This window comes from Haliaeetus leucocephalus, unplaced genomic scaffold (genome assembly GCF_000737465.1).
Source record: "Haliaeetus leucocephalus isolate CR32 unplaced genomic scaffold, Haliaeetus_leucocephalus-4.0 Scaffold284, whole genome shotgun sequence".
Classification (NCBI taxonomy): domain Eukaryota; kingdom Metazoa; phylum Chordata; class Aves; order Accipitriformes; family Accipitridae; genus Haliaeetus; species Haliaeetus leucocephalus.
This window is the reverse complement of record NW_010972720.1, coordinates 7,061,133-7,078,119: the sequence shown is the minus strand read 5'-3', so window position 1 is coordinate 7,078,119 and position 16,987 is coordinate 7,061,133. Positions and strand designations below refer to the sequence as shown.

General features: G+C 41.3%; 2 protein-coding genes across 5 annotated transcripts in view; one reads left to right on the top strand and one right to left on the bottom strand.

Annotated features, from left to right (window-relative positions):
- LRP2BP (LRP2 binding protein) overlaps positions 1–5,945 on the top strand; it is a 14,091-nt gene extending 8,146 nt beyond the window's left edge. The window contains exons 7-8 of the mRNA XM_010570065.1: positions 3,872–4,037; positions 5,880–5,945. Of these exons, the coding sequence (XP_010568367.1) occupies positions 3,872–4,037; positions 5,880–5,945 (232 nt within the window). The remainder of the gene's footprint in view (positions 1–3,871; positions 4,038–5,879) is intronic.
- A 689-nt stretch (positions 5,946–6,634) lies between these two features.
- Positions 6,635–16,987, bottom strand: part of SNX25 (sorting nexin 25) — a 79,089-nt gene continuing 68,736 nt past the window's right edge. The window contains exons 15-20 of one of the 4 annotated variants that reach the window (XM_010570010.1): positions 13,946–14,063; positions 12,684–12,750; positions 10,584–10,765; positions 8,949–9,049; positions 6,719–8,086; positions 6,635–6,685 (exon numbers count right to left, since the gene is read on the bottom strand). In XM_010570010.1, the coding sequence (XP_010568312.1) occupies positions 8,012–8,086; positions 8,949–9,049; positions 10,584–10,765; positions 12,684–12,750; positions 13,946–14,063 (543 nt within the window). In that variant the 3' untranslated portion in view covers positions 6,635–6,685; positions 6,719–8,011. Of the gene's footprint in view, positions 6,686–6,718; positions 8,087–8,948; positions 9,050–10,583; positions 10,766–12,683; positions 12,751–13,945; positions 14,064–15,863; positions 15,981–16,987 lie in introns of those variants that run through there. The other 3 variants (XM_010570011.1, XM_010570012.1, XM_010570014.1) reach the window with 3 other exon arrangements.

Here is a 16,987-nt window from a genome sequence, read left to right as displayed (position 1 = left end):
TCATCAGGGCATGATCCCGTAGTCCAGATCACTTACAAAGATATTAAACAGTGTTGGGCCCAATATCAGTCCCTGGGCGACCCAGCTTGTGACAGGTTGCCAATTTGAAAAGGAGCTATTTACCAGCACCCCCTGGGTGCGGCGTGTCAGCCAGTTTCCCACCCACCGCACAGACCACTTGTCTAATCTGTAACCCATCAGTTTCTCTAGGAGGAGGCTGTGGGAAACTGTACTGAAAGCCTTGGAGAAATCCAGGTAGACAATGTCCACCGCTCGCCCCACATCAACCGAGCAGGTTACTTTGTCATAGAAGGTGATCAGGTTTGTCAAGCATGATTTGCCCTTGGTGAGTCCATGCTGGCTTCTCCCAGACACATGCTTCATTTGACTTGTGATAGCCCCCAGGAGGATTCGTTCCATAACTTTCCCAGGGACTGAAGTAAGACTGATGGGCCTGTAATTTCCTGGATCCTCCTTTAAGCCCTTGTTGTAGGTGGGGGGGTGACATTAGCCTTCTTCCAGTCTTCTGGAATGTTGCCTGATGTTCATGACTTCTCAAATATTATGGAGAGCGGTCTCACAACGACATCAGCCAGCTTTCTTAACACCCTTGTGTGGATATTTTTGGGGCCCATCGATTTGTAGGGGTCAAGCTCCTTTAATAGTTCACATACTAACGCTTCCTTCACTGACGGTGGGTCTGTGTTTGCATCAACCTGGGGCCCAAGAGTGCTGGTAAAGACAGAGATGAAGAAAGTGTTGAGAACCTCTGCCTTTTCAGCTTTCTTGGTGACCGCCCCACCCACACCCCTTATCTTTACCAAGTTTCATCTCTCGCAATTGTTCATGCTTCCCTCAATCTTTGTTTCGGGGGTTACAAGCCATCTCCTACAATTGTTCTTCTAACAAATGTCTGGGTAGTTGAAATCACCCACAAGAACCTGCTTCTGTTGACCCAAAGCTTGCTTAAGTGACCCAAATATTGCTTCGTTGGCCTTATCATCTTGGTTTGGAGGTCGGTAGCAGATGCCTACTGCAAGATCCCCATTGGAGACAACCCCTCTCATCCTGACCCAGAGGCATTTGATAGGGCTTCCACAATCACTGTCGCTGACTTCTATACATTCAAGGTTCTCCTTAGCATAGAGGGCAACTCCTCCTCCTCCTCTTCTTCCCTGCCTGTCTTTACAAAACAGCCTATAGCCATCCATCACAATCCTCCAGTCATGTGAGTTGTCCCACCATGTTTCAGTTATTCCTGTGATATCATAACTTTCTGACTGGGTACGGAGCTCCAGTTCCTCCTGTTTGTTCCCCAGGCTGTGTACATTGGTATACATACACTTGAGGTAGTTGGTCTTCTGGTTCTCATCCTGGGAGGCAGCTAAGGAATATTTGTCGCAGCTCTGGTTGGCCTGGCTCATTCCCCAGTTGGTTGCAATGGCGTGAGTGTTGCCACTTTGGACCCCAGACCTCAAGTCCTTCAGTTTAGGGCTCACCTCACCAAGCTGGCCAGCCTGCTGTCAAAGATTCCCTTGCCTCTTCTAGACAGGTGGATCCCATCCCTCCCTAATAGGCTATTGTCATCGAAGAATGTCTTGTTGTCATAAAAGCCAAAACCCTCACAATGGCCATGAAGCCAGAAGTTGATTTGCATTATATGTCTATTTCTGGCTGCACACTTTCCTCTAAGCGGTAAAATGGAAGAAAAGAACTTGGGCACCAATACTTTTCACTTGCACCCCCAGGGCTTTGTAGTCTTCCTTGATTCTGCCCAGGTTCCGGCTTGCAGTGTCATTCGTGCCCACGTAAAGGAGTAGCAATGGATAGTAGCCTGTGCTCTTGACAAGTTGAGGTACCCCCTCAGCAGCATCTCAGACCTTTGCTCCCAGAAGGCAGCACACCCCTCGTGACTCCCTGTCAGTCCGGCAGATGGGCGCCTCAGTGACCCGTAACAGAGAGTCACCCACTATGAGCACCCGTCGTTTCTTTTTGTGGTATCCGCTGTGTGCTGCTGGTGTAGTTCCTCCTTGCAGGCCTTGCTTGTGGGTGTCCGCAGCTGTTAAAGCTTCCTATCTGGTTATGGCTGGAATGCTGGAGGGCGGGAGCTGAAGCAGGGTCCTGCTTTTGTGGGTCATCAGGGTCCAAGGTGCCTCATTCTCTGTGGTGTCCGCCACAGGAGCATGGCTCTGAAACCACTTAATGATCTCCGTCTCGTCCCCTCTAATACTGCAAAGAATACAAGTATTATACAAGTAGTATAATACTCTGTAGTATAATAATAATTATAGTAGTATAATGCTCTCCACCTCTGCCATCTGAATGTAATTTCTACCCACTGATTTCCACCCCATCTTTTCCTTGCTCTGTGGCTCAATGTGCTTTGGTCCAGTTCCTCTGTCCTTTACAGGAAAGGTAAGCATTGATATTGGGTGGGATCCTGCAATAGGTACTCCAAGCAGCACGGTCTGGGAACTAGGAGTAGCTGCTGCACACAGTGACAAGTCATTACCCTTGAGCTTATCATCAGTTGCTGCTTATGGGGATGCATACTACATCAGCATTTTTAAGCCTGGACCACAAAATAGGCATCTGCAGGCAAGTGGTTTCTGGTGATTATCTGCTTGTGTAGAGGTACTGGTCTGAGCCATGGCTCAGTAGCACGGACCAGCCTATTCACAGGCAGTCACCGTAGGACTTGCTGCTCCACCTACACACATGCTGGAGTGGTTTGCGTATGGCAGAAAGAGCGACTTCTGTTATAGGCTGCGATATTCAAAATAGCCAATCTGTGTCAAGTTTCTGTACCTTGAACTAGTCATGGAGGAGAAAAGCTATGTTGGTGCCAGTTCTGTAGCTGATAAACAGCACATTTCTGTAACAAACCTCCAGAGCTGGCTAGTACATGTTAAAAGTTCAATGTGTCAAACAAATTATTAATTTGCTGGAGATAAGATGCAGACAGACTACTTATATAAGCTGCACACAACAGCATTCATGCTTTTTGCGGTATGAAGCTGCTACTGCTGGCCAGCAATAAACGTCTTACAGCAGCTGCACCACCACACAGCAGCAGCTCTGGTAATTCAGTCATTCAGCTATGAACACTGCTATACTCATTGCTGAAAAGGATTGTTTTCTCTGTGAAATGCTGCTTGTCTTTCTCTTGCACTGTTAAGTAGACTGATAGCTAGTCTAGCTTGTTTCACTTGGAATGTCCTTCTATGTTCATACCAACTACACCGTTTGTTATATTATGTACAAACACACAAACATTAAGTGGTTATGTACAGTATAACCTATAAGCCTCCAATTCTTAAAACGGTTCTTAGTAAAAACAACATGCTGAAAATAAAGATCTTCAGATTACTTTGATTTGCCAACAGCCTAGTAAGAACTTGGAATTTTAGTATCATAGAATCATGGAATGGTTTGGGTTGAACCTTTAAAGATCATCTAGTTCCAACCCACCTGCTGTGGGCAGGGACATCTCCCACTAGATGAGGTTGCTCAACTGTATGAATTAAGACCTTTGCCTTTCTTCCACATATATATTAATTTCCCTGAAATATTTTAATAGGAACAATTAGCATAAAATATACTGCCTTTTATAACTAGTATAACTATAGTGAAAATGACTGCAAAAGTTACATATTTGTTTGCTATTTAATATCATAATATTCAAGTAAGACTAACTTCAAATTCTGAATAGAAGAATTCTCATCAGGCTGCTGAATACATGTAAATTTCAGCTTATTTTGGATAATGAATGATGTAAATGGAAAGGAGGCATTGCGAAGTCATAAATGGTTGACTTACATTATTGCTTGAAATAGCGTTATGTAACCTAATGCTGTAAATTCCACAACAGGATTACAGAAAATGATGACATCGATATGTTAGCAAAGGTAACCGACTGTCTTCCTAGATATGTAGCCAAGGGAGTTGCTATGGCTGCTTTCTACTTGGCTAGATGCCTCCAGCTTGGCCTAGGTGTGCAGCAAGATCAAGCCGCTGCTAAAAAATGCTATTCTAAGGTAAGTTGAGAAGTCTTACAGGCTAGTTCATATCTCACGAAATTGTGTGATACCTTGGATTTGAGTCTTTAACACTTGCTGTCTGGTTAAAGACTCCAACATTATTTATGTTTAAAAAAAAATCTGTGCAAGAAAATGATAAAAGTAAAATAGAAGTATATTGAAAGCTACTGAAAATAGTCCTGAAAGGATACTACCTGTCCACCTGCTTAAGCAAACAACGCGTTCTGCCAAACAACAACAAAAAAATCTGTGATAATCACCACAGCAAAGAGCTTGGTACCTTGCAAGATAAATTAGCTAAACAATTTGAATAATTTTATCCCCAATTAATTTTCTGTCTGTCATTCTCTCAAACTGAAAAATCGTAACTTTTCCTTAACTTTAGATTCTCTAACAATCACAGTCCTCATTAACAATACTTAAATCAGTCATAACTGGTTGCTAAAAATGTAAACATAAAAACAAGCATGACAATAGCTGAGGATCTACTGCTACTGATACATAGGGAAAAAACAGGTCACATTTTTTGAAAGTTCTGAAGTAAGATTTATTGCTTGAGGAAAAAGATCGATAACAGCTTCTAGAAGATGAATCCACTAAATAGTATCAGTGGTACCAAAAGGTACAGTCAAGGCAAGATGATTATGCCAACTGTAGGGAGTGTAGCAAGATTGGATCTGTGCGTCAGAGAGACCTGATGATTTCTGGGCATGTAGAGACCATTTGTTTCCGCAAGTAGAATACTTTGCACCAAGCTGGACCTCAGTCCAAATAAATGGAGAGTAATGTAAATGATAAATTATCAAATAACAATTTTTGTGGCTCCTTATTCAAGGAAGCCACTGATACAAGAAGCCTAGCAGAGCAAGTGAACCTCTGAATACAGACATTTTAAACATTTTGTTCTCCTGCTGTCAAAGTGTTATAGAGGATAGGATGAGGAGGAGATCAGGACAGGAATATAAGCTGGGGTGTTAAGAACACTGTAGCCAGTAGTCCTAGGTAAGTCTTAAGGCATGGAAGAGGCCCATGAGGATTAAGTTGCTGCATGGCTTTGTCTGAGTACAGCCCTTCCCACTGTCTTCCATCAGGTCTAGTGTAACCACCACAACTGAAAGAAAATGACAACTTTCACTCATCGTTCACTAGCTGTACATCTGAGACTGGAATGTCACTAGCTTCTTAGTGTATAGAGAGAGATCATTTCTAGTGACTGGTGCCAATGCATCTCTGCATCAACAACAAAAGAGAAGGAACAAAAAATAAACAAGGAAGCTATCTGACGCAGTAACTTTAGAACAAGAGTTGTGGGTGTGTTCAGTTTCTTTTGTACCTGCAAAATAAGTCTCATGTTAACTGTACAATTATACCCCCTTAAAATTAAAGTCATGTTTGCTTTTTTAATTAACTGCTTAGCTGTGGTTTTGGCCTACTGTTCTTAGACCCAGTCAGTTTTGAAAGAGGTGAGAAAGAGAAGACAGGCATCCCAGAGGGTACTGAAACACACGATGGAAGTGAGTGTAACTGATCTAGGCTGTAAGCAGATGTCTATTTCTGAGTGTGGTACCAGCGCATACCATACCAACAAACAGAATAAAAAAAAATAATAAAACCAAGCCTAACACTATAGTCAAGTATGCTTACTTTAAATACTGCATTCTTCTCACATGGCATCAGAAACAGGGATTTAAAGCTGAATATATTAACTCTTTAATATTTTAACAAGTTGATTACCTCAGGTAATGTCAACAAAACTTAAAGACCTTATTAATGTTATATTGACAATACACAATTTTATTTTAGCTATAAACTAGAACTCCCTATTCTTTGTTTTCAAAGGCCTGCCTTCTGGATCCTGGCGTTGCTTCTGACCTTGAACTGGCAGCTAATCTTGGGAGAATTTAGTGCTTCCTTTAACCGTGACTGGTATATACATATATTTCCTACAATAAACCATCTTTAAACTCCAGCAATTGTAGACTGTTCATCACTTACTGCTTGCTTTTCAGCTTTCTATAAATTATTATTTAAAGCAATATACTGATTCTTTTTTATCTAAAAAAAAAAAAAAAAGAGAAAGCAGAAAGCTCACACTCTTCCTTTAACTGAGATGAGGCAGACTTTTAAAAATGGTGTTGAAGACTTCAGGTTTATTAAGGACATTTTACTGGGACAGATGTCCTGTGTTTTCTTCATGTCATACAGCACATGAATCAAACCAAAACCAAACAAAAATGGTTGTTTCCTTTTCTGCATTTTTAGTATTTAAACATTAAATTTTCATATTCTGAAAAGCTAGACCCCAAAATTGTCGTTTTCACATAAAACCCATTCACAAGTCATGACTATTTTTAAATCTTACTTTTGTTAGTGGTGTGTATACTTTCTGTCACATGCTTGGTTAATGCATCTAGATCTACTTATGTGTCTTAACACATTTTACTCTTAGACTGCAGAGATTCAAAGTTGGAAATTGGTCTGTATGACACTAAGCTTTGCAGTTCAAACCGTGTCAACTTCTAAAACTAGAAAATGCTACTTAAAGAACTATGGAAAAAAAAAAACCATTCGTATGGAAACATTCAATGTGTGTGTCCTCTGCATGAGGCCTGTTTTCCTCCATCATTCTTCATACTGCATTTACACTGCCCCTGTTTGTACCAGAAATAGTTGAAAACCTGTTGGCTAGGAGTGTGTACGCCTGAGCAATGTTATGCTGAATCTTTTACCAAAAGATACTTTGATTAACCACTAGTAAATTTTACTGATTGCTATGGTAAGCTTGCACACTTCTAAATACCTATTTACTTGTAACAATTTCTATGTGCAGAATTTGGCTTGCTCTTTAGGACTGTGCTGTGACTTGAAAACTTTTTTGAAACTGTTGGAGCAGAAGGCTAGACATTAGTAAAAACATTGATTTAAATATAGCGTAGGGATTTTATGTACCTTACAATATAGCCAGTCTTAACTGCAAGCAGTTTTTCTAAGAGCACAACTGTACTGAATTTAAAAGAAAGTAATGAGTGTCACCTAGGGATTTTTGATGATGTTTAATTATTTAGATGTGCATTAAGACCATATTTACATATTTTTACATAAATTAAAAAAAACACTGAAGACATTGTTTTCTTTCCTTGTATAAAATAAGGGAAAGATCTTAAGGTTGTTTGAAATTGGGGTATTTGAATAAAACAGCCCTGAGTAATATCAGGGAAGTGATTAGAATGGTTTAATTAAATGTCTGCTTAATCATTCATAGAAGCAATTCATAAGCACTAATCTCTGAACTAACATTTAACACAGGCATTCTGTTAGGACATACCAGTTTATAATACATATTTTCGACACAGACTTCAGAGTAACGTAAATATTCCTTACGAAACTAGTGCTGTCAAACTCATTCATTAGTTGTCAGTACAGCCTCATTATCAAGTACTGCAATCCAGTTGTGTTATTTATTGCTTACAAATGCTTCAAACTACGGGAAATCTTTGGTAAAAATAAACTGATAAAATTTTCACAATAGCTTTACATGTAGTATTGCACGACAAGGCTTTTTCAATACACAAGAAAAAAGGAATGCTCAAATCCTCAGTGAGGAGATTAGAACTGTACAACATTCATTAGTTTACCACTATAAGCAAAATTTCTTTTCATAAATGTTTAAAATATTTTCTGGTTTCTTTCAGCTTATATGAACATTTATTTTTCAATCTACATTTGAAACAGAAGAGTAGTCAAATAGAACAATTTAAATAAAAATTGGCAACTATACAGCATTGTTTTGTCTACCCTACTACAGCATCAGATCTTTTCAAGTCTGTTTACTTCACAAAAAACTCAAGAGGAAAGAAAAACGCTAAAAATAATCATAGTCCTCAGCCCTCTATGGAAAAGAGGAAAATAAGTTTCATGTCTATTATTGGACATAGACATTTCTCTAGTGGTCCAATTGTGCAGATTCAAACCTAAGCGGCATTAAGCTGCTCCAAATGAGCTCTCAGCTCAGGACACAGTTCAGTTAGCAGCAGTTCCAGCAAAACCTGAAAAACAGAAAAGAGTCAAGATGAGCGCAGGTGCCAAATGAGAACTTCTTCTTCCTTTCTGTCATGCTTAGAGCATCACAGGTAACAGAAGCGTGTAGAGTCATTCTCCTCATCATTCACGCAACTACTTTTCTTTCATCCTGAAGTCAGCACGCACCCTACAGATAACACGGGAAATGCCTTAAGGCTGCAAGAAGGCAAGTGCCACAGGCAGCTGCTTTCAGGTGTTTCCCACCCTGTATAAACTGGTGCTGTTCTGTGGGAGCCACGGTAGCCGCATGAGCAAGCGCCAGGGCAGGCACCTCCCGAGCGGGCTGCCTCCGCTCTTGTGCCGAGGCTGCGTTATGTGCCTGGCTGCTGCAGGAAACAAGCCAGAAGAGACTGACTGAGGGCAAAGCTATTGTACTTGGATCCAGCTGCATACTCCGACCAGTCCCAACCAACAGTAGAGGATAGGGACTTCTGGAGGGCTGTCAGGTCCTAACTGTGAGCCAGTCCTGGAGCTCTCCTTTCCTAGGATTCTCCAAGGTATGTTTGTTTTTCTCAGCTCCACGAAGAAATCAGTTTGCACCTTATGAAGTCAGGCAAGTTGGATGTGGTAGAGGATCTCTTTTAGACAAAAAGCAATACTGTTTTCAAACAGCTTTGTTATTCAAAATTAGTCAAGTGATGGAACCAAGTACATTTTTTCCAACTTACTTTAATAACAAAAAAAGTTAGTGGCACACGGAACAGTAGTCCAACATGCATCTCTGCAAAAGCACCCCCCCACCCCACCCCCAGTCTTTAATACTGAGTGAGCAGAGCTCAGCAATTAACAGGATTATGAAGTTAAAAGGCTACTTTTGTGGTTACTCACATAGAGTAGATGCTTGTTAGCCTTCCTTTCTTGCAAGGCATTGAACACTTTCACTACACCATGACGGGCATTTTGTTGTCCAACAAGACTCTGCAGAGTATCTGCAACAAACGTTACTTCAGCTTATGTTGTTTCACTCACGCTAGGCAAAACCTCCAGCTAACACTGCTGCCCATAAAGGAGGGGAAACCAAACCACTGCACTTCACGGCCCTTGGCTGCAAGGTACACGGTCCTTGCAGCCTTTTAAACACAGAGGTAACTTAGGTCACAGGTTGAAAAGATACCCTTATTCTCAAGTTAATAATAGTGTATACATCTCAATGACAACATTTTTAGTGTTTTAACATGATATATAGTATGCCTTTTAGGTAGTTCACCTCGCAGAGTCAAGTCTAATGTCATACATTATTAAATCATTCACTTAAATCCACCTTCAGCCACACAGAACTCCTGCAACAGTTAAAACAGATTGAGCACTTTAATTGCCTCTCAATCTTCATAGAAAATACTTCCCACAAGTAAGCAGATAACTCTAAGCCAATTATTTACATTTTGGATTAAATTAGAGAATAAATAGTGATCCAATGCTTCATCGTTAATTTAAAGTGCATTCGGCTATGTCCTGACATATCTCTCCAAACTCAGAAACAAACAAAACCACAAATCAACTATGGAAGGCTATTCTAGGTAAGTAGGCGAGCATGTAACAAAGGGAGTAAACAGAGGATTGTTTACACATCAAATGACAAATATTTTGCGTGCATACCTGCTGCTATTTTGGCAGTAAAAGTTGATTAAACAACCTAATGCAAGGGGGTGTGAGATATCTCCGTGAAGCCGTAAAATAGCTCATTAAAGTACATTTCATTCAGATGGAGGGGAGATAAAAGGCATTCATGCTATGTTTAAGCACATTTCCAAAGGCTAAATGGAATGATTTTGGTTCTTCCCAGATAGGTGCCTTTGGGTTTATGTGAGCTCTGAAGATTCAGAATTATGTAACTGGACTCCCTGTCCTGTGAATGGGACGGGATGGAGCATCTCAGAATGGTGCCCCAGAAACGTGCAAGCTGAAGAGGAAGCTGCCTGGGCTTGGGAGGTAAGGGCAGGCAAAGGAAAGTGCTGGAAATCCCACCCAATCTAGGATGCTTCTGTCCAGGCTGCAGGTCCCTCTAACATTCAGTGCCCTGAAACCTCTTACCAGAAACAGACAGCAACACACAACACTGACAGCATGGGTAGACCTCCCTCTTCGATTTTGAAATATAAGAGAAAGAAGTAATCGGGGTGGTGCCACTCTCCCTGTTTTCTGAGTAGTGCCAGGTAGCAGAACCAGCTGGCATTTGCTCACAGAGAACCAGCAGAGAGAGTCGACTTAACTGAGGTTCTGTGATGAATTATGACATACAGAAGTACAGTGATACTGGATTTTGCATCCACAAATAATACCTGAATCCGTGCCCTTTACCAGACTGACAGGAGAGGCAAAGAATAAGGCCAAAGTTATTTGTGCAAATAACCACAATTTACAACTCTACAGGAAAAATCTAAAATGCAGCAGAACACTACTCGATTAACCAGTTTCCTCACTAGCTATTAAATCCATGATTAAGCAGAATGAAAGTGATCTCACCTGGAATGTTTTCAAGTAGTTTTTGCTGTGCTCTCTGTTTTGTCTCTTGCTTTTGTTCGTCACTCTTGGCTCTCGGTGGTGGTGCTAATTTCCCATTTGGCCAAAAAGCATCTCGAAACACACCAATGTAGTAAACAAGCATTGGTTCACTGAACATCCAGTGTACAGTGTCACGGATCTGCCTGTAAAGAAGCATAGAAGGGAGCACATCAGAGCTGGTCTTTCACATTTTATGCAGATTTATTCTTTTTACTCCTTGAAGTAGTGGAAGCGATGCTCGTTTTCATGTAATTATCCCAATTTATCTGAGGTGATTTCACCAACATCACAGCAAGTTGTATTCAGCTCTGGGTACTCTAGGATCTAGGTCACCCCAGATATGCGAGATGTGGAGAAGGCTACATTTCAATGTAGTCTGCAAACACATATTACAAATTACAAGTACTACACCGAAATGTGTATATATTTCAAGGATGGGCAGTACAAAGGCTCCACTGGGTAAAGACATAAAAATCAGCTAAATAATAGTAGTGATTCCAAACTGGTTGCATGCACAGATGTGCCTGGTGGGATAAAAACAGATGAAGTTTTGATAAAAGCGCAGTAAGTCCCCCCACAGATACCAACAGCACATTAGTGAAGGGATTACAAATGGAGACGGCAGCCTCCTGTGGCTGCAGGCACTCACTGTAGCCTTCAGCACCAGGAGTCTGAGGTAGACAGCAGGCTCCAGGCAGTACTGCCCAACTGTGCCACAGTACAGCCAAAACCCTTAGAATCAATAAATGTAAAAATTCAACCAACACGTAAAAAGCTATACAGCAACTCTGCATGCATGCTATGCTTATGCACACACACTCTCTCTCTATCCTCTCTCAGGTGTCTTTCATGCCAGTTATTAGCAGCGTGTGAACAAATGAACCGATCAATTTAAAACTCAGTGAATGGATACCGTCAGATACCCTCAGTTCACTGGGAGTCAACTGCGTGACTTGCCATCACTTCTTGTCCAATTTACCGCTACATAACACACATGGGAGGTTTTAAAAGCCATGCTGGCATGTGCAAATTTAGTCACTGACTGGACAAAGGAACAGCCTATTCTGCTGGTAGATTTCTGGGCTGTGACACTTACCTGAGTAATAGTCCCACTGCTAAGCCAAAGCAAAATAATGCATTTCATCAGATTCTCAGTGGCCCTTTGTCTAAGTGAATGTGCTACAGAAATCACAGATTCACAGACTTTCACAAGAAAAACATCATCATGAGCAAGAGCACCAGTACTGATTGAAGAGTCATGGGAAATGTGTTTGTATCAATCATCTGCTCTATTGAATCGAGTTTTACTGTAGGCCTTTGTATCTGACAAGAAAAGGAAAACTTTGCCAAAATTTTTCTGACCAGTGATACAGCTTTCCACATGAAAGGTGTGTACAGACACACATGCTTCCTTCATAGCATAGTCCAGGCCTCACTTGGCAGACATGTCTTCAAATGATACAGAAAAACACCTTTCTGAAAACACATCACTGTTACATGCATACAGGTTTCATGTTATAAATTAATGGTTCTCATCATGCACAAACATTACTTCAGTCACTTTAGAGAAATATGCATTTGATTTGAAAGAAATTACTGAAAACGGAAACCTAGCTTCAGATCTGGCAAAAATCTTCATGAGACTAAGATAAAGCACAAACTAATAAGACCCATTCAGAGCCAGGCCGTTCAGAAAAACAGGACAGGAACTCATTTTATACATATATGTATGTATATATGCGTGTGTGTGTATATATATATGCACACATATATATACACATATATGTATACATAGATGTATACAATGAAATCCCATGAAATACTGTGTTCTTCCAAAAGCAAAGTCCTGTGTAGGAGAAAAAAAATAAGGAAAAAGATAATTCACAGATCTGTGTCTTCTCTAATCAACACAACATATTTGTAACTGAGCTGTGGAAAACAAATGCAGATTATCACATACAACAGAATGTCCAGGGTTGGGGGTTTTTTTTGACAATTCTGCTCTCTGCCTTTTTTTCATAGAGCAACAATGCAGGTTCAGTTAAAGTAACAGCTACTTACTTGTTGATAGTTCTTCCAAAAGTGACTTGTACTAGTGCAATTAATGTTTTTCTGACCCACTTGAACACTAGAACAATGAAAAATGACAGAAAATAAAGATCAAGATGTTAATAACACTAGGGAACCCATGATTATGTCCAAAACCTTCCCCCCACCCTGCAAAAAAACCCCAACCCACCCCTACAGTAAACATATCTGTTATAATCCTTTATAAGATTTCACTAATTGTACATGGGTCTCATTGTTCTTGACTGCTTTCCCTGTGCTGTTTGCTATATGGTTTTTAAGTCTTGCAGATTACGTAAACGTATCTGTAGTTTATACTGTGAACTTTTATGTTTAAGAATATTTCAAGTTTACTGAGCCATACAACTACCCAAACCCCTTTTTCTACTAGAAAAAAGAAAACCCCTCAAAATTCACACTCTTTTCATACGTACTAGAACAATGTGGTACACACAGCAGCATCATTAAAATTCTGAAAACATTTTCACTCAAACCAAGCAGTTAGCTTTTCATTACAAATAAAGGAAACAAATGTGAGTGCTTCCTAGTAACTACTGGTTAATCTTTCTTTCACGCTGTTCACCATCAGCACAAGAAAGTCTGTATTTGGAAGATACATCTGCCATTTTTGGAAGGTGCTGCATTTTGTAGTAGTTACCCTGCAAATAATTTCATAGGTCGTGTGGCTGCATATTCAAATAGAAACAAAAGTAGTTTTCCTTATTACCACCATCCAGTTACGTAAAGGAGGGGAAAAAAAAAAGTCTGGTACTGAAAGATGCCACAATTCTAGCATCTTTTCCACTGTACAAATTGTAGAACTACAATGCATACATAACACACTTAAAATGGACGCTAAAATTATGTAGCTTTGTCAATGACATGTTCTTTCATAAAGCCATCTTTCCTTCCTCATAATTCATACATTCTAACATGCAGGCTATTTACAGAAAACATGCTTTTGTACTTTTCTGGTTTTTTCAGATTTTTTTTTTTTAAATGAAAAACTTAAGAACACTGAATGCAAAAGCTCTCCCTTACCAGTTACATTTTTACTGCAATGTTATATTGGAGTTTCACTTCTGAATGAAAGCACCAAAGTCATAAACTACTGAAGAAGAGCTCTGTTCCAAACAAATACCTAGATTGCAAGAACATTTCCACTTATTGAAACAGCAGAAAAATCTGAATTACAAAGTGCCCCAGATTTCTTGGCCAACAGATTCCACTAGCAGATAAGCACGTTTACAGCTTACTTCCTCGCAGCTCAAAAATCTCTCCAATCAGCATGAAACATGGTTCAGCAAGAGAGTCCCTTTTCCCATCCACCTCCTCTCCGTAGTCCGACAGATCACTATCCTCTTCCGTTTCTTCCTAGGAAGAGAGACACAACATGGGTATGCACTGTGGTTCCCCATCCCTCCTCCAGAATGGATTTAGCTACTGCCACCCTCTGGGGAAGGAGCACAGCCCGCCCTCTCAAGAACAGGCACTAGAGCCACCAACTCTGCTGCTGGCAGGATCTGGCAAACAGGAGCCTCACCAGGGATTTTGAAAAGGGATTGCCCTTCCCACCAGACCAGAGCGATGGGAACGCTCAGTACTGCTGGAGTCACCACCACTGCTAGATTTTCTGCCTGCAGCCTTGCCCCAGTAAGCACCTCGGTGTTGGGTGGATCTGCCCAGACTTGCAGGGTCCACTGCCTCTATTGCCCTGGCAACACTAGCTGGGCAAGGGAAAGCAGGCGATGGGGGAGCCACATACTGACTGCTAGGAAGCGGGTGAGAGCTGTAAGGAGGAGACTGCACTCAGAGGTGTTTGTGACTGCAAAGCCTCCTCTGACACAACACCCATGAAGGACATGCGGGATGGGGAGCTGGCCGGCTGGAGCTGTTTGCAACACAAGCAGCTAGGAAGAAATGGGGAGAATCTGGTTACTGCACAGGGAGAAGCAGGTAGCTGGCTCCCCTGGAGAGCAGGCAGTGCCTTGCACAGCTGAAGCTACTCAGTAGGATCAGGCACTAGCAAGTTGGTCCTCCCAATACGCAGTGGAAGAGGAACTGGCCACTGCAAATACAAGCACCATTAACGAGTACCAGCCCCAGGGAAAAACATAATATGGTGACACGAGCCTAAGGATACCCTAGCTCAGGGTACCAAAGGGAGCAGAGTTAGAATAGACTTACAGAAGACTTTATTGAACCACCTTGGTTTTGGCAGTACCATTTATTGAAGAATGAAGAGCAGGTTTTTTCTCAGTATCATGAAGATCTGCTTCTGGATTAGGACTAAACCACCTACCTACCATTACTTGTGGCAGCCAGCACATCCCTTTGCTTTCCTGGATTTTCTCCTACCTGCCTATGCTTAGAGCAAAGCTACAGTGAGGTAGACCTGACCCCCACTGAGGCTGGTGCAATGCCCCAGTCTCTGGCTCAGGAACGGTCAGAATGGTGCACAGACAAGTTTTCTTTCTTCAGCCCTGGTTTTCAAAGAAATCTGTCATCTCTTCCTTTGCCTTCCTTTCTTCCTTATCATCCCATCATCTAACACTGCTTCCCCCCTGCCCCCCGCCATCATCTAGTCTGGAAAACCTGCTCCATGGCTCTATTTCTCTTGCATTATTTTGGTGTCTTTCTTGGCCTTATTCTTATGGTCATAATCTTTCAGTCACCCCTTGCCTGTCATTTGAACCCTGCTATACAGAGAGTATCCTAGTGTCTCAGCTGTACATCAGTTTGTCTTACTCCTTCCTCATGCCCTCCAAATCCTGTTCTAAAGCCCATCATTAACTTTGGGTTCCAGTCCCTGAGTCTTCTCCAGGCGTGGCACTGCATAGTAGTCTATAAATGAATAACTCCACAGTGTTGCATATTTGAACACATATATCCTGTACCCTTCACTTCCTGTGTCACACTTGGCATTTTCTCTAGCACTGCTCGAGATGCTGCTTCTCTCCTAATAACCAGAAAAACAAAAGAAAACACCCCACAGCACTGAAGTGCACTGTAAACGTCCACGTAGACTCCCCTGTTTACCGACTTCCACAGCTTGATGAGTCCCCAGCTTTGAAAGCTTTTGCTAATGTTAGGCTAAGCTGTGACCAAGGGCAGGGAACAAAAAGCCACACCATAATGACAAGAAATGCCACACAAGAAAACCACAAATCATTACCCATGTTACCACACAAGCACACAAATTCAGATGATGAAGAGTTTTCTCCAGGGACACAGTCTAAAGCAAATTCCAGTCTGCTCACTGTCTTCCTCTGGTCAACAGGCTTCTTGGCCCTTCGTTATTTTAATGAAATTATATTTTATTTATTTTTTCATAGTAGGCATCATTCCGTATTTTCATTAAGCACTTGGGCAACAGAACAGAAAATATGCTTACTGAATTTGTAGTTGAGCCCACGGGGTGCAGTTTGATAAAGACAAATGCAAAGCAGCAATAACTCGCTATGTAAATGCAGGAAATGAAACAATTGATATTGATAAGACTACAGAAAAAGATCCCAGGGCCATACTGCTGTGGAAAAGGCAAGTGTAATACCATGATGTTTAAGCACAAACATTGTCTGTATGACATACATACACACTGTCATTGTTTTGGCTGGGACAGAGTTGATTTTCTTTCTAGTAGCTGGTATAGTGTTATGGCTTGGATTCAGCATGAGAAGAATGTTGATAACACACTGATGCCTTCGGTTAGTCTAAACATTACTTAGCAACAAGTCAAGGATTTTTCAGCTTCTCATGCCCAGCCAGCAGGAAGGCTGGAGGGGCACAAGAAGTTGGGAGGGGACACAGCCAGGGCACCTGACCCAAATTGGCCAATTTTCCATACCATGTAACGTCATGCCCACTACATAAACTGGAGGGAGTTGGCGTGGGGGGATCACTGCTCAGGAACTACCTGGCCATCAGTCGGTGAGTGGTGAGCAATTGCATTGTGCATCACTTGTTTTGTATATTCCAATCCTTTATTAGTATTGTCATTTTATTATTATTGTTATTATTATAATTATCAGCTTCTTCCTTTCTGTTCTATTAAACCGTTCTTATCTCAACCCACGAGTTTTACCTTTTTCCTTCCGATTCTTTCCCCCATCCCACCAGGGGTGGGCCGGGGGGGTTAAGTGAGCAGCTGCATGGTGCTTAGTTTCTGGCTGGGATTAACCAGGACACACATATAGATATAAAAATTATTTTCATACATGGGAATAGGAAAACCCAGTGGGTGCATTACATTTCAAATTTTAGTCACCACATTTGCAAGAAAAATACGGATAACCACA